We start from the raw sequence: 22,323 nt of genomic DNA on the forward strand, positions 1-22,323 counted from the left end.
CTGGTGTAACGTTACAGGTTTCTCAAATAACTACATGTATAAATCTGACCACTAAATATTGGGCACTTGCTAATGTATTCTACCCACTCACTCATATCACACGGTCTGTAAAGTCACTGTTTAGGTTGCATTCACCATCTTTGGTGGTCAATGCTCTTACATAGCTTGACAAGCTATTGGACTCCGCCGTTCTTCTGTTGCCAAACTGCATGTTCACACTGAAGTACGTCGTCATTGTTTAGAAAGTGTAAAAGGTGATATTAAATTGATAGAAGAGGTTCCGTCCTTAGAGGAGGACAGCAGCACCTTGTCCTCCGCCTGCCGCTATCACTGCCTATATGAATAATTACATGTTATTGGCGGTCAAATGTGGGGTGAAAAATGTACATTTACGGAGGCCAGATGGGGTCCAGACTAGTGCTGGGCGGTATACCGGTTATAATTTCCTGTAAGATATGAATTTTTCACACACCGTCATACCGGTGCTTTGCAGAAAACAACTGCTGTCACTCTTCAACAGGCAGCTAAATATATTGTTCGCCGCTGAGGGCGCTACGGTCGGAGCTAGTTGTCTTATGTGTATTGAGAGGGACCCCTAGTCATGGTTATAACACAACAGTTAATAACACACAACTAACGCTCTTTAACAGGGCAAAACACCACGACACAACAGTTTGTGACAAATAAACAATTTGTAATACTAATAATTAAATAATATTGCTAATGCTGGGTACAGCTCGCTAGCTAGCCCGGTAGCACAACAGTCTGCTAACAGCTGGGAGAGGCTCCGTCGCTACAGTAACGCTACATTAAAGAACAGAACAGAGCTATGCAGGATGAACAAAGACACACTGGAGATGCACCCATCGAGTCTGTGCCCAAGAGAGGAGCTGTGTCTGCTGTTTGGAAGTGTTTTGGTTTTAAAAAATCCGACGTTTTGCGAGTTTGTCGAGCCACTGTTGTTACCGCTGGTGGTAACACGAGCAACTTACTCCATCACCTCAGCAGAAAACACGTGTTGGAATACCAAGAGTGTGATTACTACCTTCGGATTCAGGCCATCAACCAGTAACGTTAGTGCGAGTGAAAGTGAAGCCGATGGGTCAGACATCGAGGCAGCATATGACAGGAAAAGCAAGCGGTGGAGCGACATTACGAACGCAATAACAATCCAGCTCTGCAAGGACATGGTCCCGCTACAGACAGTCAAGAAAGACTCAGAGCAATGACTACTGGATTCAAGGTAAGTCTTACCGGGGCGAAAATACTTCAGCCAAACTGCTATCCCAACATTATACGAACAAACCCTATAGTAAGCAAAGCCTTTATACACGATGACATTAACATGTTTTTATATTCTATGTACTCCTGACAGTAGAGTAAGCCACTATAAACCTATAAAAAAAATATGAAAAATACCGTGATATACTGTGAAACCGCCAGAATCGTAAAAAATATCGTGATACACATTTTTGGTCACACCGCCCAGCACTACATTACATCTTTAATTGATCAGGTTCTATTCAGGGATTTATATGAACTGTTTGATATCTTTCTGCAGATAAGATAGCACAGTGGTCAAATATGGAAGAATTAAATAGCCACGTAAGTAATGAGTATTCATTTGATAAAATAAATTAAATAATAAGGATAGTTGTTCAGATGGGAGTGGTTTTGCTGTTCCTGCCATAAAACTGCTCAAGAAGAAAAGTCAACGAAGACTCTGGACGTTGACTTTGCAATTGAAAAGTGAAGGCATGTGTTCAGCCACACTGTCTTGAACTTTATTGACCTATCAATGCACCTTGGAGTCCTCCCTACACGGCTGTGCCTCTTCTTCTTGTCTCCTCTTCTTTCCTACAGCAGTCAGAACTCTTAGCCCCCCCCGACCTGTATCGCTCTGCAGGCACCGGACTGAACTGAGCTCAAACTGGACTTGTTTGCACTGGTACAACAATCATTGCACTTCAGCTACAATGCTGTACCTAAACAATTACTACCAACACTGTCGCGAGGCAAGAATAAAGTAACTTGTATCTCTCTTTGTTGCTGATGCTGCTAATATGTTTCATCAGAGCTTAAACTGTGATTTCCACTTCCACACACGTACACAGCGGCATGTTAACCTTTGATTTTTGCAATCAACTTCAAAACAAATCTATCCCCAGGCATTTAGTAACACGTGTTAATGCTACTTGCTCAAGCCAATACACGTCAATGCTGCAAATTGTCTGCCAAGGGCAGGTGCCACACATATTTTCACCACTAACAATTTGAATGGGCTTCGCATTATGAGGCCAACTGATGAGTAGAGAGAGAGGGACCCACTCAAGCCAACAAGAGGGAAACAAATCGCAAACTTGTATCCAATTAATTTTCTGACGTGGGACGAATTCCAAAAGGAAGCAAATTAGAAAAAAATGAGACACAATCACAAAGGGACAAACTAATTGGATGGAAGCAACAGGCCTGGCAAAGCATACAAATGTGCCCGGTCTGCTTCTGTCATTATTTAAGGTTAAACATTTAATTTGGCACAATGTCAGGAAGTGTAAACAGCTGGCAGGTGAACAGTGAAATGTTTTGTAGAGCCCATCCCTTTTTACAAACACAATGACGTCACATGCACAGAGAGAGATGCCTGAAACAGAGACAGTGGAGTGATGCTTCTTGTGCTTACCAGAGCTTGGCTTGAGGCGTGGTCAATAGCTGCTACAGACAGTGAGGTACTGGACTCTATGTCATCTAAAGCAAGCTCTATGTTTTCCTAGATGCAGGAGGGATAAAGGCTTAGGTTAGTAACCTACAGGAGATGAGATCATCAATGAATCAACAGGTGGATTATGAGATGAGCCAATACTGGACTGGATTGGGTGAGTGTACATTTGATTGAAATGAGCGCAATGCTTGCTTCTAAAATATTTCTTATTTGATTTTGCAAAGCAGTATAATTAAGCTGATTTGTCTTTGAATGTGTCTATCCATGCAGACAGTTTTATGATATCTGTCTCTGAGGTATCGGCTTCCACCCAAAACAATGGAGATGCATGGAATCCAGGATAACCCCAAGACTCTGATGTGAACAGTCTTCATTGGAACTACTACCAAACTGTTGAATGCAGTAGCTGCGATCAAATAGTAACAAAAAAAAAGACGTCCTATGTCTTTTCCTAACCCCTTCTCCTTGATACAGAAGGTCATGAGGTCAAGGTAAAGATGTGGACGAGAATAATTAGGACAACTGTGAAGAGAACCACAGTGCTCAGAGAATCTGACACACTGATGGGTTTTTTTGTGTTTTTTAGCAACTTTAACAAATGTGAAACACAGGAAGTGAGTAGGTACAGTGACATCAAGATTGCCACTTCATGCTTCCGGGTCATTTAACTCAGTTAGGAACCTTCCTAAGCAATAAGACTCTCTGACCGCAGCCGATGTGTTCTGTGGATTATCTAGAGCTGCTAAATGTCATTTTCCAATGCCATGCACACCAATCCATTTCCATTGGCCTCCACCGTATCGGAGTCTATTGGCATCTCAAAACACAAACTATCTGCATGGGTAGATGTCACTAGAGCTGAGAAAGTAAATAAAAAGAACATATATCATTTTGTTTACCATTGACTTCATTTAACTGAGAATATTTTCACTTAAGATAGAGAAAATCTAATGTGTTAATATGTGTATGTTCTGTCCATGCTTATTGTTGAGCTCTGTCGGCCCAGCAGCACCTCCTTGTATCTCTCCAGCTCCTGGACGAAGGTGCGTTCATGGAACAGGGTTTGCAGCCTCTCCTGGGTGTAGTTGTGGCAGAGCTCCTCAAACGTGGCTGCCCGCTGCTGCTGAGCCAGCCGAGGGTTCTGGAAACCCGGAGTGTCCACGATCAGCAGGGAACACAGAGAGTGCTGACTGGACTTCAGAGCCCTGAGGGACACACGCATATCATGAAGCTTTAGTGATGAAGCTTTGACACAGGGAAGCTGCTGATTTGTCCAAAAACATTCAATTTACAATGATATAATACAGAGAAATATGTTCAGCTTTAACCATAGGCTGTGTATGAGAAGTGGACGTACTCTTCATGACGTCAGCCATTGGTTTGTGGACTGTTGCTTTGAAGCTGACCTTGAAATTGCTGATCATATAAAAGAACAAAGTCTACGGTGGCCCGGAGGGTTGAAACAAAATGACATTTCAGAAAATGTTGTGTTTTGACCCTCTGGGCCACCGTTAAAGACACCTGTACACTGTTACATCTTCTTGTTTCAGAGTGTCGGTTTGAATCTGCTCACTTTTCAAGAAGGAAATGTTGCAGAGCATTTTTACAGTCACACGAGAAGTAAACTCCCACAGTTAGAACTGATATCTGTGAGTAACACTGTGTGTGCAGGGTTTACAAAAGAACTGCAGCTGACCATTTTGAGACAAATCTGTACAATATGAATGAAAGAACAAATAGTTTCACAGCCACCCGTACAACACTGGCAGGACTAATGGTTTACTGCAAAGAGGAGGATTCAAAACAATAGGGCCATTATCTTATTCTCTCATTGCACAGCTACTGTGTTCCTCAGTTGCTCTGCTTCCAGTGCAGCTTGTTTTAAGTAGAGCTTTTATCCAATCAGATTTCACCTCTGTGTCTCTAGGTAAGAAGAGAGGCCCCAGGCCTGCAGACCCACAAGTGAATCCCTTTGCAGTTTAAGTGAATGGAGACGATATTGTTGATTGTCATAGTCTTCAACCAATCAGATCTTTAGTTTGACATGTTGGGCGTATTCTTTGATGTGTCAGAGCCTTCTAACTGGCCTAGCCATACGTGATTGGTCAGTGGGCTAGCGTGACATGTTGGGCGGTGACAATCCCAATATCTGCTGCCTCTGTGGAGCGACATGTTCAGCCTCAAACACATTAAAACGTATTCAGGAAATACAACTGGGGAGGCTCGACTGTCTTCACTGGCGTCCATGAATCGAGAAGGACTTCTTACTGGAACTAAAACGCACGGATGTAGTGAACAACCGTGAGATTAAACTCTTTATTAACAAAGAAAGGAGGATTGACTTTGTCTTTAGTGAACAGCAGCTTTGGTAAGTTAACTGCTTTTGTTTTTACATCAGCAGTAGCTTTAATATGCATGTTTATATATTATTAATTGTACAACTTGTTTTTATGAAGATGGATTTTTGTTTGGTTTTATATGTGATAAGAACTATTGTTACGTCCTATGTTGCACTGGGGACACATTTAGTTGGTGCCAGTGTTGCCAACTTGGCGACTTTCTCGCTAAATCTGGCGACTTTCCAAACCCTCTTGGTGACTTTTTTTGTCAAAAGCTACTAGCGACAAATCTAGCGACTTGTTCTGGTGTTGTTGGAGACTTTTCTGGTGTTTTGACTCTGACGTGAAAGCATAAACCGTTCTGCACTCTCGTGAACGAGCAGCGGGTGCTGCCGTGAGCCGCCACAAAGCACTCACAGGCGGTTACTCACACAGCAGCCTCGCGCTGCAGTCAGAGCAGTCTCGGCGTATTCATGTATCTGCACTCTGCAGTTAGTGTATTTATAGGTGTTGAGCTTCATTTTTACACTAAACAAATAATAACCGTAGCTGTGGCGTCACAATGAGGTGTTTCAGCTGCAGGACAGCAGTGAAGGCCCAGGTATAAAATGCACAGCCCCCCACTGGTGTATACCATACACAGTAAAACTATTTGTTTTTAAAGCAGTACATGCTAACCTTATTAAAGCTTGAACAAACATTTCAGATTTTTGGTAACAAATGGGCAACCAAATGTTGTTGCTTTGAATTAGAAAAAAGATTGAAAGGAAATCACTAGAGTTCTTCTGAAGGGAATTGACATAACAGTTGAAGCGTTCAATAGATGTGTAAGCTCTGAAAGGAGCTGAAGTGGAACAATGTTCAGACTGCAGCCAAATCTCAAATCACATACATAAGACAGACTGTGCTCCCTGTTATTTGCAAGTGTTCAGATCGTATTTGTGTGTACCAGACATCAACAGCACATCTACATGGGTTGCTGTGGTAACAACATATGCGTCAGTAACTACGTGGCTACACTGGTGATGCAGCTTTCCAACACAGAAGCATTCGTCCTCAAAACAATGGCGTTGCAGAACTCTTCTGTTGCACCAAACAATCTCGAAACAACGAAACCTAAACTTACGCATCGGCCGACACCGAGTACCGATCTGATACCAGAGAGTTTTTAGAGAAAGAGACTTTGAGCCAGAACTGTTTTTAATAATTATCATGAATGATTTTTGAATAAAAAATAATAAAATAACATTTGGAATATTCTTGCCTGTTAATTAGGGAGATGACAAGAGTGAAGAGCTCCGAGTAGAGTCCGGATGCCATGGCCTCCAAACACTCCAGAGCTGTGACCTTAGAGCCTGAGAGACAAGAGAGCAGAGTCAGAGCCAACAAGAACCAGATGAAGGACCTGACAGTCTGCAGCTGAAACCCTCTGCTCAGGGTCAGTGCAGGTGTTTTAGAGGACTTTTCTCCAAGAACTTAATGCTTTTATTTGAAACCTAGGAAACAATCCTAGAAAACAACCACCTAGGGATGACTATCAAACCTCAACTATTTTTGGGTACAGACCTAAATGTGTTTAGTACTTAGAACTGTCAATTACCAAAAGCTGGCATCAAACAAAAGTTTGGTCATATTCTTAGTTTTTTTTCTTAGTAGATTTCCAGATTGAAATCATCATTTGAGACTATATCTTATCCCACACACAAACAAGTCAGTATGAATCAATGGTACAGTTCATATGATCCTAATTAAAGTGCACTTCTCCAAACTGTTCATCATATCGGGGAGGACAACCACAACTGAACCAATCAGATTTTCTGTGAAAAGCCAACAGGATCTTACAAAGAGAGTTTCTACCTGAGCTGTCTCCTTGGCCGGCCTCGTCCGGTCCTCCTCTGAAGGAAGTGGAGTGCTGCAGTCCTTTAGCCTGGTGCTTAAAGATAGAAGAGGACAGCTCCTCCAGGGTGCAGCCCAGCAGGTAGGCCGCCTTCTGGGCCCATTCGTGACGGGCAAACTGCCTCCGACCCGCTGAAAAGAAAGTCAAAACATGTTTGAAATAGAAAAAGATATTCAACATGGACCTGAGGAGGAAAGTTCATGAAGATACCAGCTGCAGAAAGATGAAGAGGGCAGAGGAAGAACAAGGTACAAAGGATGGTTTAATGTGAGGTTTCTGTCAGCTGCTTAGTGCTTGTATTTTTCGGAGCTAGAACTAACCGTATTAACTGTAGTCTCAGTCTTTAAAGTTAGGATATTATTGTCATATACATATACACAGTAACCCAGGAAGCCTGTGTCTATCCATAGGAGCCATTCTCTGTGTGTGCTGACAGAAGTGGAGTGGGGAAACCACTGTGGGACTAATGTTACAACTGACAGCTGAGGTGTTAAGAGTCATACTTGATGTTGACTTTTTTCCATCAACAGAACATTTTATTATTGTTCATAATGCCATCAGATAGCAGCGTACTACAAATGGCAGACTGACAGTAAATGAGGAAGGATTTCATTCTCACACTACATGGAAATAACTAACGTTTAGTCCATGGTAACACATGACACCTACATTTGTTTTAACTACAGCCACTTTAACCATTGAAAGTGGCAGAAAACTAGGAGAAAAATGAAATGCCACTCATAATGTAAAGACAGTGAAATAATTGTACTGTAATAAAAGCTGGAGGCGATGGCCCTGGAGGTACTGCCAATTGGTTAGATTCAATTGAAAATTCTAATTTTCTAAAGCGAGTTATTTTATATCGAATAAAGTAATAAAAGTCTAATTAAAATGCATCATTTCAATGATCACTTATGTTTGAATATCACCACACTAACCAGGACACATCAGGTAGAGACAAACTAATGTTCCCTTGGATGCAGAGACACAAAACGGATCGGTTCGTAAAAAGAAAAATGATATTTATTTTCCTTACATGTATTTGGGAAGGTGGTCCTGGGAAATAACTTAGCAATCAGAAAGGGGCCTTCAGTTACAAAAGCCTGAGAACCACTGTGGCTGTATTCATGAAGCTTGCTGGTGCAATGAGTTGCTCCTAGCGATGAAATTCTATGAAGAATCGTAGTATTATGACGTTTTCTTCACAAAGCATCTCAGCCCTTAAAGAGGAGGGAGGAGGACTTTTAAGAGTCTGAAGAGTTTCTGAAGCAGAGGAGAAAATGGTGGACAGACAGAGAGAGAGAGAAATATTCTCCAGACTTAATGAAACCCTACAGATGGGAAAAGGTTTGTGGTCCATCACGTTAGAGATGTCCTCACGTCTCTCACCCAACACTAGAACAGAAATGAACGTTGGCTGGTTCATAGATTTACAAGCAGACTGACGCTGCTACTTCTAGAGACTGAAACTGATGAAAGTTAATATCAAATCAATATAAAGTGAGCCTATGGCTTCAATGTATTCATAACTACACCATGTCTGAATAGAGACTAGTCTCTGTGATCTATCCATCTCTCTGCCCATCATCACCAAGAGTGCATTCATTATCTCTGTTGGATCAACCAATCACAGCTCTTTAAATGAATACCCATCACCGTACCACCCACACCTCCTCACTGAGGGAAAGGTTTCTGTCCCTTCCTTTCCTGAATGAGTCCTGATGTAGAAATGTTGGCTGAGTGAGGAGCTCCGAGAGGATTCTCTACATGTTTGGGAATACGACCACTGCACGAATGAATACCTTCACAGAGATGATGCTGAATTTATATGGGTGAGTCTAAGCATGTGAAAGAATTGACTCATCACACTAACCTCGATGCGGTTCCACATACAGCTCTCTGTCCCTCATGTTGGCTCTTAAACCTTCATCAACATCAAGCTCTCACCTCAAATATATACTTTCCTTTTAAAAAATGCTGAGATTGCTCTGGCGAATGGTTAACTTGTCCAAGTCAATTTACCAGTAGGGATGCACCGGTCAGACTGTTTCAGTCCTGGTAGCACTTTGGGTATCAGCTGGTACCGAGAACTGATCTGATGCCAGTGTTTCATTAATAAGCTGTATGTGTGGAAGAGACTGAGGTCATTCTGGTATGTGTGGGGAAACATCAGGTTCCACTTAAACATCGTTCACTTCCTAACGTTGTAAAAAAGATGTAAAGAATTCAATTAATACATCGAATTTACTGAATTGTTATTCATTGTTAAAATCCATCATACACCAGTAACGTGGTAACAAAACATATTCAAGAGTGAACACTTTGAAAGCAGCAACAAATTGGTCAAAACGTAAACAGGACTTAAAATCCCAGTCAATGTATCAAGCATATACACATAGAACTGGTGTTTTCTATGGTATGCGGTGGAAAATACACTGAAATCAAACTCAACAACTCAGATTTAGATCTTTGCTAATCACTGTTGATCACACCCTCACTATCAGTCTGCATGAGCATCTCCATTTGGTCTGGAAGAGATTCAAAGCCCGTGTTTTAGAGGGAACCAAGGCAACATGGCAGCCTCCTCAGCCAACCAATCAAAGAGCTTATAGACACAGAGCCAGAGAATCAACAGGAGCCCCTGCCAAGCAGAAACGTCACGGGGATACACGGGGTAAGCTGGGAAATAAAAGTTCTGTGGAAGAAAGTCAAGACACTAACTAGAGAAGTGAAAATGAACAAGCTTTACTTTGCTTTAGAGAATGTGTTGTACTGTGACAGCGGCTCGGGAGTTGAATGTGGGGCGACACGGGGAGGCATCAGAGAGAGCAGTTTAAAAGGACAGTTCTGATCCCCGTGATTTTCATCTCACGGAAGAGAAAAGGGTGAGACAGGGAGCGGGAAGAGTCGTCACGAGGCAAACACGACAACACAAGAGAGAGGGAGATGAAGAGAGGAGGGGGAGGAGGAGCAGAAACAATAAAAATGCTAATGTCTTAAGGCCTGGGAGGAATGATAAAAGCATTAAGACATAAAGTACAAACAAGAGAGCCTCTGAAATAAAGTTGATTTTAAGTGAAAAACAGTCAACAGCTTGTGTGTTGTTTTTTCAATTACCTTCATCTCCGTCTGCGTTTGATAGGGCACAGCATGCAAACATGCAAGCAAAGAGAGGAGGTTAGAGAGAACACACTTCATAGATTCATCAATTCACAGCCACAGGAATACATACACATTAGCATTAAACTGCACTGGCACCACCATCGTGCTTTGGAAGGGCAAGCTGAGAAGTTAGACAGGTCACTGTAGGATCGGGTTTGTATCAGAGGATGGTAAATGGTACTCTGTGGACGACCACGAGTCCCCAGACAAACACAAAACAGACTCAGCTGAAAGGATGTAGCAGCCAGCGCACACGGAACACTTTCCAAATCTCACTATTGTTGCTCTGTTCAAGCCACAAGATAGTTTGTCCCAAGACTGTTGTCATGTTGATGCAGGTTGACAAAAACTACGCGTCTAAGCTCAGACGAGCTGTGCAGAGTGAGGAATCTTTAACAAAACCACGCAAGAAGTCTTTGTGTGTGCATGTTTCAAGCTGCTCCTGCAGTGTTTTGTAGCAGAGGTGAGCACCTCGACTTAACATCATAAGAAATGAATAGACTTGAACACATAACATGAACCTTAAGGGAAAAGACCAAAAGCACTCTCTGCCACAGCAAACGCCAAGTGTTCAGTGTGGATAGAGTTTGAGCCATCATCTACAAGCTGAAGCGGCTTCATTAGGAGAAGCATCAGGATCTGGGTGTGAGGAAGACCTGTCTCCAAGGAGCACCCAACATTTGACCAAAATGTTTCCACTCAAAGTCAACTTACTGGCTTTCTCTTGAGCTTTTGACCATATCACACAACATCAACTCTGCGATCGGACTCTTGTGTTACAATGGCGGCGAGTGAGGCCAAAGTTCATAAGCTAAAGGACAAGCGAGCATTTTGAATTACCCTGGAAACAGGAGATAAGTTGGGCGGCGTTAGAGGATCACCATTTATTCACTTAATTAAATCAAGATTAAACATGATGATTTACCTTGATTTGGGTTTTTATTTGATAACCGCTAATTATTAAAACAATTTGTAGAAAGGAAGTCGATTTCTGACTCACTAGCCCGACCAAGCAAGAGAACACAAACATTGCCTTGCAACACTGAGCTTGTTTACCCTTCCATGGTTAATGAGCAAACCCATGAGCATGAGGACTGTGATAGGATTAAAAGCTCCAGAATGAGTGGAGCTTCAGTTGAGATTGATTTGTCAACTGCTGTTATCAATGTCAAGAAGAAACTTTCCATATGAAAGCTAATAATATGATCATGTTGGCTGGGACAGTCCCACATGTGGGGACAGCTTGAACGACACGACTAACTGTGATTCTGTAGCGATTTAAGGATTTTTAATGTCCAATCTCACAAATCTGTCTGATACACGCGAATCACGGCAAAAGTCATACAGACTGTACGAGGCTTAACTCAGAGCGGACTAACAGGACCTTTACTGACCACATGTATCTGCTCCCTACAACACCCAAATTACAAAGGAACATTGTCTGATTTCCTCGAGTGGACTCTACTCTAGGCTCTACTCTCTCTGTTCTGTTTTTCTTGGTTTGGTTTTGGGCCATGATCACACTATGATATGGTGTGGACAAAGCCTGGCCCACGGACTAATTATGTTCCCAGCTTGGTGTGGGACAAGTTGACTGGCCAGCAGAGAACCTGAGCTCAACCCCAGTTTACACCTTTGGGATGAACCGGACACTGACCGTCATCGGCACAAACATCGCTGAGTGTGAGCAAATCCCTGCAGCCAGGCTCCAACATCTGGTGGACAGAGTTCTCAGAACTATCACACAGACATTTCATATTCCATAACCTGGACAAATAAAACCAAAACTATCTGCATGGTGACATACCACTAGGGTGAGAACATGTCCCTTTAGGTTGACCAACATTTTCCAGCTGGTTAAACAGCATCTGAAGGAAAACCCTGTAGTCCTGGTTGTTGTTACAGTCAGCATGCTGCCTACAGAGAGTCAAGCCTGACACCTAGTGGCAGTTGTTAGAAAGTCAACGCCAGTCGGATATGTTTTGCTCTTCTCTTTTGAGGATAAGAAAGAAACATTTTTTGTCCTCCACCAAAACCCTGGTGATGCTAAGCTTAACAGTAGCATGTTCAGGCACCCAATAGATTTTACTTTGCACACTATGTATACAATTATTGTTGTTTATTCAACTCTCTGAGGACCCTGTTGTTAGTGGTGTTGTCTGATTGGACTGCACTATAACGCAACCTGTTTCTGTGATTGTGTCCTTTGATAAATGCTGTCGCTCAGTGAGTCCTCAGACCACACTGCTCCTGATGCTCAGGATGGCTTCAATGCAGAGTTCATGTATGTAGGCCTATGTGTTAATGGGAATCATACATTATCACAAAAGTAGCATTTATTGCATTGCTATGAAATCAGATGAGATATTTCACAGGTGTTCACATTATTGTGTCTCCCCTGCATATACTGTACTCAGAACTAGCCAGTTCTCACCCTGGAGTAGAGCACTGAGCCTTCACCTGTCTGTGACTGCAGTATTTATTTAATATCCGTCATATACTGATCACCCAGCCCTAATGTGTGGTTGAGTGAGAATAATGACCAACATCTCCGACCTGTTCATTGAATTAAAAGCCTTGCAGCGGGACAGTAAATGGATTTCACAGTGCTTTTGGTCTTTCCCGTCCATGAAAAAACCCACTGGGTCATTTAATGAAAAAGGATGATCAGTCCTCGTGTTATACTGAGCATGGACCAATAGGATATGAACACACCAGGTGAGGCTTGACACAGCTTCAGCGATATGATTCAGAGAAAGACAAAAGACATGACATGCATGTATTTTGTTAAAGACATCACTAGTAATCCCTTCATCTACCAGGTTTATATACATACACACTCAAAGACTTGTCTTTGATGACAAAGTGTCATTCTCCATTACAAGATGAGAACACACACATTTCGTCATTTAGGGAGGAAGAGCCGGTCCAGCCGGGCCTTCAGGCCCTCTGAAGGATTAACCCCGCCCACTAAATAGGTTTGGTCCTTGCTGGCTATGTTTGGCCCCATGTCATTATGCCACAATGGGTCTTTTTCTGCTTTGACCTGTGATCCTCTCAAAGGTCTCTACACCTCAACAAGATAGGCCTGGGTGAGACTGGTCTCTTCATTGTGACTTTTGTCATCCGATCATACCAGGTCGCATTAACTGACAAGTCGGTACGCTCCGAGATCAGATCTCTCCTCGCTTTGGGATCCGATCAGCCAGACCACATTGTGAGGTGGCCCGGCTCACATTGAATTCAGATCTCAGTGAGTGTGAACAGCATGTGGACTCAATCCATTTATCAATCTCCATCAACTTCCTCCCACACAGGAGAGCAAAGGGAAGAGAGGAGAGCTGAGCCCAGCTGAGCCCTGCCGTCTCAGTCTACATACATAATCACCGTTTCCTGATTGTGCTGCTTCAAAATAAAAGCTTTCAAATGACAAAATAACAGGCAGACTTTTAATGTAAAGAATTTATAAGAAATGAAAAGGGTTCATCCACTGTTTTACAGTGCTTTGACCATGAAATATATCCTTTGACTATCTGATCAGGCATTGAAGTGTAAAGTATGGATACACATATGTGGACACAGCTGAGTTCTCATCTGGTGCACCTGATCACAAAAGTGGCACTGAAAAGACAAGTGTAACCAGGGCCGTGGTGAATGCTACAGAAGCACACAGTCAGGGACACAGATGTTCTCTTCATGTACCGACCAGTACAAACAATGGGAACATCTTACAGTGATGTGATGTACTCAAGATTTGATGCATTTGTAGTCAGTCAGTTCTTACCTTTAGTGGCTCCTGCGGCCCCCAAGTGGTAAACGGCCCCCAGGATGAGCCACAGGGCCTTCTGCTCCTCACCAGAGATGCCCAGCACCTTCATGGCTGCCTGCAGCTTGGTGAACTGCTGCGAGGCTCGCTGCTTGTCTTCAGGCTGGAGAGGATATGAGCAGATCAAACTGACAGGAAGTGGAAATGTTGCAGCAGCAATCAACTGCTTCCATATATTTATTTCATTCATAAATACCATAGAGGTTGGAGTCCGGCCGATACATTGGCTAATATGAGCTTATTGCAGATCACGCCCTGCTTTCATTCATTTTGATTCCTTCTCTCCCTCTCGCTTTTCTTTTTGCCCTCTCTCTTTCATATTTGGTCATTGTGTTTCAAATGATGTCATTTGTATTTTCACATGCATACAACACACAACACCGTGTATTTGTTGGCTGTAATGTCCACTACATTCTTGGTCGCAATTGTGCAAAAAAAAAAAAAAAAAAAAAAGGAACTTCATCAAAAATGTATCTATTTATGGGTTGTGTAAAGAAAATGAATTCCCACCAATATACAGTATCGTCATATGATTTTTTTATAGACATCGGTATCGGCCTCAAAAGCTTGCGTATTAGCCTTTAACATAGGGCTCCGCTAAATACATGTAGAACATATGAAAGGAACCATGTGGTGTGATTACCTTAGACTGTGGTAGGATCCCAAAAGCACTGTTCTCAGCCAGATGGTTAAAGTGCAGCTCCGTTCTGGAGGAGAGGAGGAGAGAGGTACTGGGATCAGCCTCAGGAGGTTGTTGTGCAGGAATTTCAACAACATTTCTTTTGATTTAGTTCATAAACACTAGAAATCGGGGTTTTTTGACGTCACAGTGACTTTTGACCACTAAATTCTAATCAGTTCATCCTTGAGACGGACGGATGGAAGCGGAGGCATACAAAACATCACACAAAAATGAATGCCTTGGGAAAGAAAAGAGTCCGTCTTTATGCTATTCATATAGTGTGCTAGAGGAGTCACCTCAGGCTGCTGTCGGCTCCGGCCATCATGTAGTAAAAGACGTTGAAGGTGGACTCTGCCTCGGGTCGTTTGCTCACCCTCAGTTTCTCCAGCAGCATCGTCTAAGCAGGAGGAGACAGCATGAGTCAGACGGTCCTGCTACGGTATCCTCAGTACAGCACACCTGTGTGTGTGTGTGTGTGTGTGTGTTACCTGGATGGAGGCAGAGGCCACCTGCCCAGCCTGGTCAAAGTCCAGGGACACTACGTGGGAGAAGCGGCTGGCGTTGGTGTTCATAGAGGTGGAGCTGTTGCCAAAAGCCTCCAGGATGGTGTAGACCGCCTGCCACTTCTCAGCTGGGTCAGCAAAACAATGTCAAACTGGATCTCATTATGTGTTCAGAGGGATCAGGACAAACCTTTGAGTGAGAATGCAGCGTTCTGTTCTGCCCTTTGTCTTTCACTAAATACTGGAGCAGTTTGTCTCCATCTGGGGTGGACAGACTTTCAGAATGCTTTAAAGAATCTAGAATATGGCTTGAGCATATTTCTAATAAATTGCACTGTACGTACATTGCTCATCGTGGTTTAAACACTAGATGTCGACCACATTTAGTAAAATGACCTGTCTTAACCTCAGAAACCAATATTTTACGATTTCTGCCTGTTCTGTTCATAACATCTTCATATCAGACAGATTTATACATTTTACATTTGCATCGTAACCCATGAACAGAAACTTATACTTAACTACATATTTACACATAACATCAGAATATTCAAGTGGGCACTTCGGCCATATACATCATTAGAGTTTAAAAGTATAAAGTTTTGAATAAACACAGGTACAGTGAACAAATACTGTCCTCAGGAGGGTCTGTTAGTGCCTCCACGTATTTCACCTTGACAACTTCGGATTAATCTTCTGGGAATAGAAATATAGTTTATATAGTATAAAATATAGTATTGCAACCTGGGCCTTATTTTCATAGTTTTGGTAGAGAAGACCGAGGTGAACAGTGAAGTTATTAAGCAAACTGACTGTTATAAACATCCATCACAGTTTATAGAACCACCACCTGCTTCCTACCATAGTTGAGGACACACAGGTTTCCTGTGCAATGACAGAGTAACAGTGACGTGTCTGGTTGGTTCAGTTACAGTTTTACCTCCAAATAAAGTGCATCTGTTCCCACTTCCATCTGTTCCCACTGCAGTGATACAACACTATACAAATCAACGTGTAGGTCCTGTATGACTACTTATCTGTTCTATCTAATGTATTTATGTGATGACTCCGTCTGTAGGCTCACCAGAGAAGATTTTGCCCGTGCTGCCGGCGATGGAGACCAGGTACTGGACCAGGTGCTGGCAGTTGGTGGTCTTGCCGCTACCGGACTTGCCCAGCAGCACGATGGACTGATCCTGCCGGGTGGTGAGCAGGTTGCGGTAGGCGGACTGGGCCACAGAGTAGATGTGAGGTGCAGAGTCCTCACGCCGGCAGCCTTTGAACATGTGCATCACCTGATGCGAAAGATACACACAGCGAATTGTTTCTCCTACACCGATTACAGCTAACAGACTATCAGAACTAAGATGTTTTCAAAATAGTCTCTAGAATGATTCAGAGATGTTTCTGGTGGAGTGGTATGTCCCCCCGCTGAGCCCCAAATCAGCACCAGTGAATCGTGAATCCTTTATTACAAACCAGTTTTCTGTCTCTTCTCCATGGAGGTGACCCCCACATCTCTGTTCTCCATATGGCTGCTCACCAAAACGTGGTAAGAGAAGTTAACGTTATGGAAAGTCTTTGTATTTCTACATTCAAAGCTTTGAGGTTTTAGAATGAAGCTTCACATGTCTGTTGTCAAATGTTGTGAAGTCATCACCTTAAGAAATATGATTTTGTGTTATTGTGGTTATAGAAATGTAATGTATGGTTGTGTGAGATTGCTGCTACACTGCCCCTTTAATACAGGTATTTTCCTCGCTGTGGAAAGTGGGAGAAAATGTTGTTTTTCAAAGGCTAAACGGCAACAAATATGCATTAAAACATAATGTTTAGTTGGATAAAAGCATGTTGTGGATTTTAGAAATGATTACATCTATTTTAAAATGCATTATAACTCTTGTGCTGAAGAGCCGCATCTCTCACTGTGTTGGTTCTGAGACTAACTGCCTCCTCTCAGACACACTGGGACCAGTCTCACAACAACACTGCTCTCCAAACACCAATCAGAGTAAAACACATTACAACACCATGGAAAGAAACCCATCTGGAACACTGGGAAGAAGAAACTAAAAGCCAAAGTAGATTAGAATGTTATCTGGCCCTAGAAAGAGATTATGAATTCATATTATTGTGTATTAATATTATTGTATTTTTAATTTTGTTGATGCTTTGGCAATACTGTTTCTAAACTTTCATGCCAATAAAGCAAATATTGAATTGAATGTGTGAGCGAGTCAGAGACACAGAGAGAGCTCCTGTGAGTTATTAATAATAATAATGATAATAATTTAAGATTGTCAACGTTTTGAGCTATTCAGTATAGTCCTATTGATGGATATGATTAGGATTGTGATAAGATAATGTTAAACAGAACAGGATGCTGTATGTTGTGGCACCACACACAAACACAGCCATTTAAAAGGAGCTGTTCGACGAGACATAACTATGAAATAGATTGTGTTTTTCGTGCTATTCAAAAGGACATAGACACGCACACAGGATATGACATTCCAAAACCATGGGCACTAAAACAGTGTGCTGCCCTATCATCAGTCTCACACTTACCTTCTCAGAGTACATGGAGGGTGTGCTTAGTGGGTTGATGACCACCATATTGGTTCCAGCGTAGGTGTGGATGAGGTTGCCTCCATAGCGCTGCCTCAGGCAGTGCATCACACTGGATTCATTCAGATAGAGCAGTGAAGCCAGGTCCTCTGATCGGTTGGAAGACGGAGGGTTGGCCTGCACACAGAGAGAGAGATGAAGATGATGCCATTCAACAAGTCACAGAGAGACGGGTACCCAGATACACCCATGGACTGTTCAATTAGATTGGAGCTTGAATACAACATGTCTGAGGTCCAGTGGTCGCTTAGACCCGTCTTATCCAGTGGTACTGTGGGGTGATCCAGGGACAAAGTCAGGGGCACCAGAGGAGTGATGACACCTCAGAGGAAACACAAGTCCTTCTCTTTCTTAAAGCTTAACCGCCTCTAAGTTTGCATTTGTTTAATCAAACTGATGCTTCATACAGCTGGAGGTGCACCATCATGACCAACGCTGTCCTATTGGAGCCCGCAGTGACAAACAGAGTGCTGTATCTTCTAATATGACGCTGGTGTATTTGTGGGCTATTTGAAATAATAACCCTTCTGCCATCACATGTATACGTTGCATACACAACTATGAGAAAAAACATAGAACTGATGAGTCTGTGAGTACCTACACCAAATGAATAAGGTTTGTGTCATTTCATATTTTGTTCTTGTCAGCAAATCCCATGTGCAGACCCAAACCAACACTGTGTTAGTCCAGAGCGGTATGCACCTCTATAGCTCCTAGGAATTGAATTGAATATTAATATAATAATAAAGTCTATTTGGAGGTCAGGAAGAAGGAGGTCTTCTATTAGGAAGCTTTCTGCTTATGTCATCAGGTATGCTGTTAATGCATGCTGATAGCTGTTATTTATAGCGGTGTTAAGAGGGCCCTCTGAGTACACTGATAGTGATTCTGTAGATTCTCAGACAGACCATTAAACAGGAGGTCTATGACATCATCACACCATCAACTAAATGACTGGGACTTGTTTTGTCCTCTGGGTCCTGATATTTAGACATGAACAACATAGTTGCTTTGTTCCACTAAACACATCTTCAGAGATTTTAGAAACGTCTGATTGGGAAAAGCATTATGCATAAAGCAAATGTTAACAACTACCGCACTTCCCAACTGTCCTGTCTGACCTCTCCTCTACCCATCCCCTCCTGCTGGCTGCCAGAGTCCTCTGAGGCCTTCTGAGGCTCTAAGTGACAGGTGGAGATTAGGGCCCAGGGACTGCTTCAGGCTGCTTCCATCGGAGCTGTACATAGAAGTGAAATGAACTAACCATCATTCTGTTTTATTAGAAGTGGAAACCTGGCTTGACTGAGATAATTCATAAAGTCAAATTTAAATGTACAAAAAACACATCACCAAAACAAAGTATGAGACACCAACTCATTCTCTATCTTTAAACCGTCTGTAACACTTATTTTTAGAATGAATAAAAAGTATATCAATTACATATACAATTACTTGCAATCACTAATACTGTGATACACTGTCTCTATCTGGGATAGAAATTGTGTTCTGTACATCCTCAGTAGGCCAAATGATCAAAAATACCTAAACATTTATAAAAAATACTAAATGATATTTTCATCATACCCAGGTGTGAATATGAAAAACTAATTGGAATGGATGAACAGTTTGTATCAAAGTGCACATAGGAGCTCCTGGTGCGCTGCCATTAACCAACTCCCTTTCACCTTTTCTATGTCGTCTTCGTCCACTTCCAGTATTGTCCCATCATGCTCCAGTTTGACCTTCACCTTGCCCTCTGGCAGGGAGCCAGCCTCTGTCTTCACTACGGTGGCTGTGAGGAGACAAAAGAGACAGTAGCTATTAGCTCATCTGTTTATCTTAACTGGCTAATTCAAAGGCAAAGACATGTTTCAAACGTTGGCGCTTGCAGACTACCACCAGAGCTTCTCCGGTCACTTAGAATCAGAAGAGACGATACAACTTTTCCCCTCTGTTAACAGAAAAACTAAAGAATCTGCTAACCTTTTAACACCCAATAATCTACCCGTTTCTAGCACGAAGAAAATATTCCCTATTAGGAACAATTAGATCATATTTGGATTATTAGGTCTAATACCTGTTTCTGTGGATCACCACCAGAGAGAGACAAGCAGCGAACACAATGTCAGGCTTTTCTAATCATGAAAAGAAGAGTTCAGCCGTTGGGTGATAAGCTTATTTGCTCTTTCAAAGATAAACAAGACTTAATAAGGCTCATGTCTGTGTGTTAAGTACAAAAGCTGGAGCCGCAACATGGTTAGCCTAGCTTAACATAAATACTCAAAGCAGAGGAAAACAGCTAGCCTGGCTGTGTTCAAATTTGAATCACATCAACCCCTCTACAGCACACTGATTAACATGTTGTATCCCTTCTGTTTAATCTGTACATGAAGACAACAGATTTGTAGTTTTAGGAGGAGCTACGTGCTGGAACTGTTTGTTGGTGATGGACAGAAGGAAAAACTGTTGCATACATGCAACTCCCCAAAGATTAAAGATTAACTGTCGACAGAAGTCGATCAGCAGAAAACTAATCAGTAACAATAAAGTTACAAGGCATGGTCTATTATTGTGAGATAACAACTACAGACAGAGAGGATTTGGGCCAAGAACACAGTATGATGTATTAAAACGGAAAGTGAATATATTAAAATGCAGCAATGACACCTAAGAAACAGAAAGGCTGGGCGACCCCATAACGAAGCAGTTAGGACAAAGATGGGACAGATGGGAGTCAAATCCTAGACCACATGGGCTCATTTGTGCCCATGTGGTCAAGGGTTCGATTCCCATCTGGCCTGACCGTTTGCTGCAACATTCTCCTACCGTCTTTTCCCACATGTCCCGTCTCTCTCCACTATCACCGTCAACTAAGGGCAGAACATGCCCAAAACATTGCCTTTATTTCCCCGTCTGAATAAGTGCAGTGATGACATTTCACTTGCCAAAAAGGTGCTAAATGAATTTGGATCGGTTCCCATTTTATCTTTCTTTATTTCCTCCTAACTTTAAAAGCTATGTCATTGAGAAACACAATCACACTGCAATTCAGACAACTACATAAAATACGAATCCATCTAAAAACCTATTCAAATCCTATTATCTTTGTCATTATACTTGACTGGTGTACAAGATGAAATTTAAGTAAAAGACAGAGAGAGCAGAATTGTCCCCCAAAAGGTTAGAAATGTCCGACATCGGAACATTTAAGAAGGAAGCAAAGTAATCCATCTCACCCAGGGAGAAGCCATTTTTGTGGACAAGCCAGACTTTCTCTGATCCATACCAGACTTGCTCCGCTGTGATCTGCTCTTCTGTCTTCACCTGGTGGACAGAAAGGACAAGGAGAAAAATGAGTGGAGAACAGGTACGAGGAAAGTATTATTGTTGAGTCACTGGACCAGTCGTAGTCACACTGAGTCGGTTTGAAAACACCAGTTTGATAACCAGCACATGCTGAAAGGTTATTAAGGGAAAGCTTGCCAAGATGATGACCATGCAGTGGATGACAGTGGACTCAAAGGCCTCACAGTCCACTGAGCACTGCTGCTCCTTCAGGCTGCTGTGTGACAACGTGTGTGTGTGCATGTTTGTGTGTCACAAACTTCAAAACAAGCCTTAGGGGGGGTGATTGGGGTTTTAATGGCAACCCAGGTAACAGAAACACCAGAGATTACCTGGGTTCAGTAAACACAAACGGGACAAAAGTGAGGGAGGAACACCACAACAATACAACTAAATAATAGAAACACATCTTAAAGCACATTAATGGTAAAGAAAAATGAATAGTGATCATTTTGGATGTAAACCCAAAGAAAATAATTCAGTCTTAACTACTGGTTTCACATCATAGTAGTGGGAGAAGTGAACAAGACACACTGCACTTGGCAAGCAGAGGGTGAGCACAACACAGCACAACATTCTACGGAGCAGGGTGACGATGGTGGAGCTGGTGGAGGAGTACACTCAGACCTGGGATTGCTGAGCTGCAGCATGAGAGGCCTGAAGGAGGGCCACAGGGTCCTCTTCCACTGATCCCTGGGCATTTGGCCAGCATGAGGAGGTCAAAGGTCACAGTTATATGCGAGTAATACATAAGCACACAGATAAATGGAGCATTAACCGCGTAGCATTGCATCTGAACAAAGAGAACTTTGTCATACTTATCCAGCACAGCTGTGTGAGAGAAATCCAGTTAGTGTACAAGTGTGATCGTCTATGAAAGGACCTGTTGGGATGTGTTTGCTGGCTTCATGCTAGATCAGCTTTAATGTCACACTTTCAAACAGATTCATGGAATAAAATGGCTGCATGACAACAAAAAACATTGAGGTAGCGCCTGAATGTAATAATGTGCCACACAACACTCACACATAGCTCTTTATTAAGATATAACCAGCATACATACATGCCAACCAAAAGACACAAAGCCCATGCAGGTCGCTTCTATCAGCCTGATGAGAAAAATCAGTGACTGTTTAGAAGGTAGAATTCAGTGAAGAATTGTCACTTTCATCCGTGTTGCCAGTACGAACAGAAATTAAGGACATGCTCAACCTAATTCAGC

General features: G+C 42.4%; 1 protein-coding gene across 10 annotated transcripts in view; it reads right to left on the reverse strand.

Moving 5' to 3' along the window:
* The window catches only part of myo18ab (myosin XVIIIA b), a 138,339-nt gene that overhangs the window by 78,043 nt on the left and 37,973 nt on the right, over nucleotides 1-22,323 (reverse strand). For 6 of the 10 annotated variants that reach the window (XM_079166144.1, XM_079166143.1, XM_079166139.1 and 3 more), the window contains 13 exons: nucleotides 21,729-21,794; nucleotides 20,993-21,080; nucleotides 19,442-19,548; nucleotides 17,697-17,873; nucleotides 16,213-16,423; nucleotides 15,114-15,256; nucleotides 14,922-15,022; nucleotides 14,587-14,650; nucleotides 13,902-14,046; nucleotides 6,916-7,086; nucleotides 6,323-6,413; nucleotides 3,732-3,924; nucleotides 2,681-2,767 (listed from right to left, as the gene is read on the reverse strand). In XM_079166144.1, the coding sequence (XP_079022270.1) occupies nucleotides 2,681-2,767; nucleotides 3,732-3,924; nucleotides 6,323-6,413; nucleotides 6,916-7,086; nucleotides 13,902-14,046; nucleotides 14,587-14,650; nucleotides 14,922-15,022; nucleotides 15,114-15,256; nucleotides 16,213-16,423; nucleotides 17,697-17,873; nucleotides 19,442-19,548; nucleotides 20,993-21,080; nucleotides 21,729-21,794 (1,644 nt within the window). The remainder of the gene's footprint in view (nucleotides 1-2,680; nucleotides 2,768-3,731; nucleotides 3,925-6,322; nucleotides 6,414-6,915; nucleotides 7,087-13,901; nucleotides 14,047-14,586; nucleotides 14,651-14,921; nucleotides 15,023-15,113; nucleotides 15,257-16,212; nucleotides 16,424-17,696; nucleotides 17,874-19,441; nucleotides 19,549-20,992; nucleotides 21,081-21,728; nucleotides 21,795-22,323) is intronic. The other 4 variants (XM_079166136.1, XM_079166142.1, XM_079166141.1 and 1 more) reach the window with 1 other exon arrangement.

The sequence above is a fragment of the Pholis gunnellus genome (assembly GCF_910591455.1).
Source record: "Pholis gunnellus genome assembly, chromosome: 9".
Lineage (NCBI taxonomy): Eukaryota > Metazoa > Chordata > Actinopteri > Perciformes > Pholidae > Pholis > Pholis gunnellus.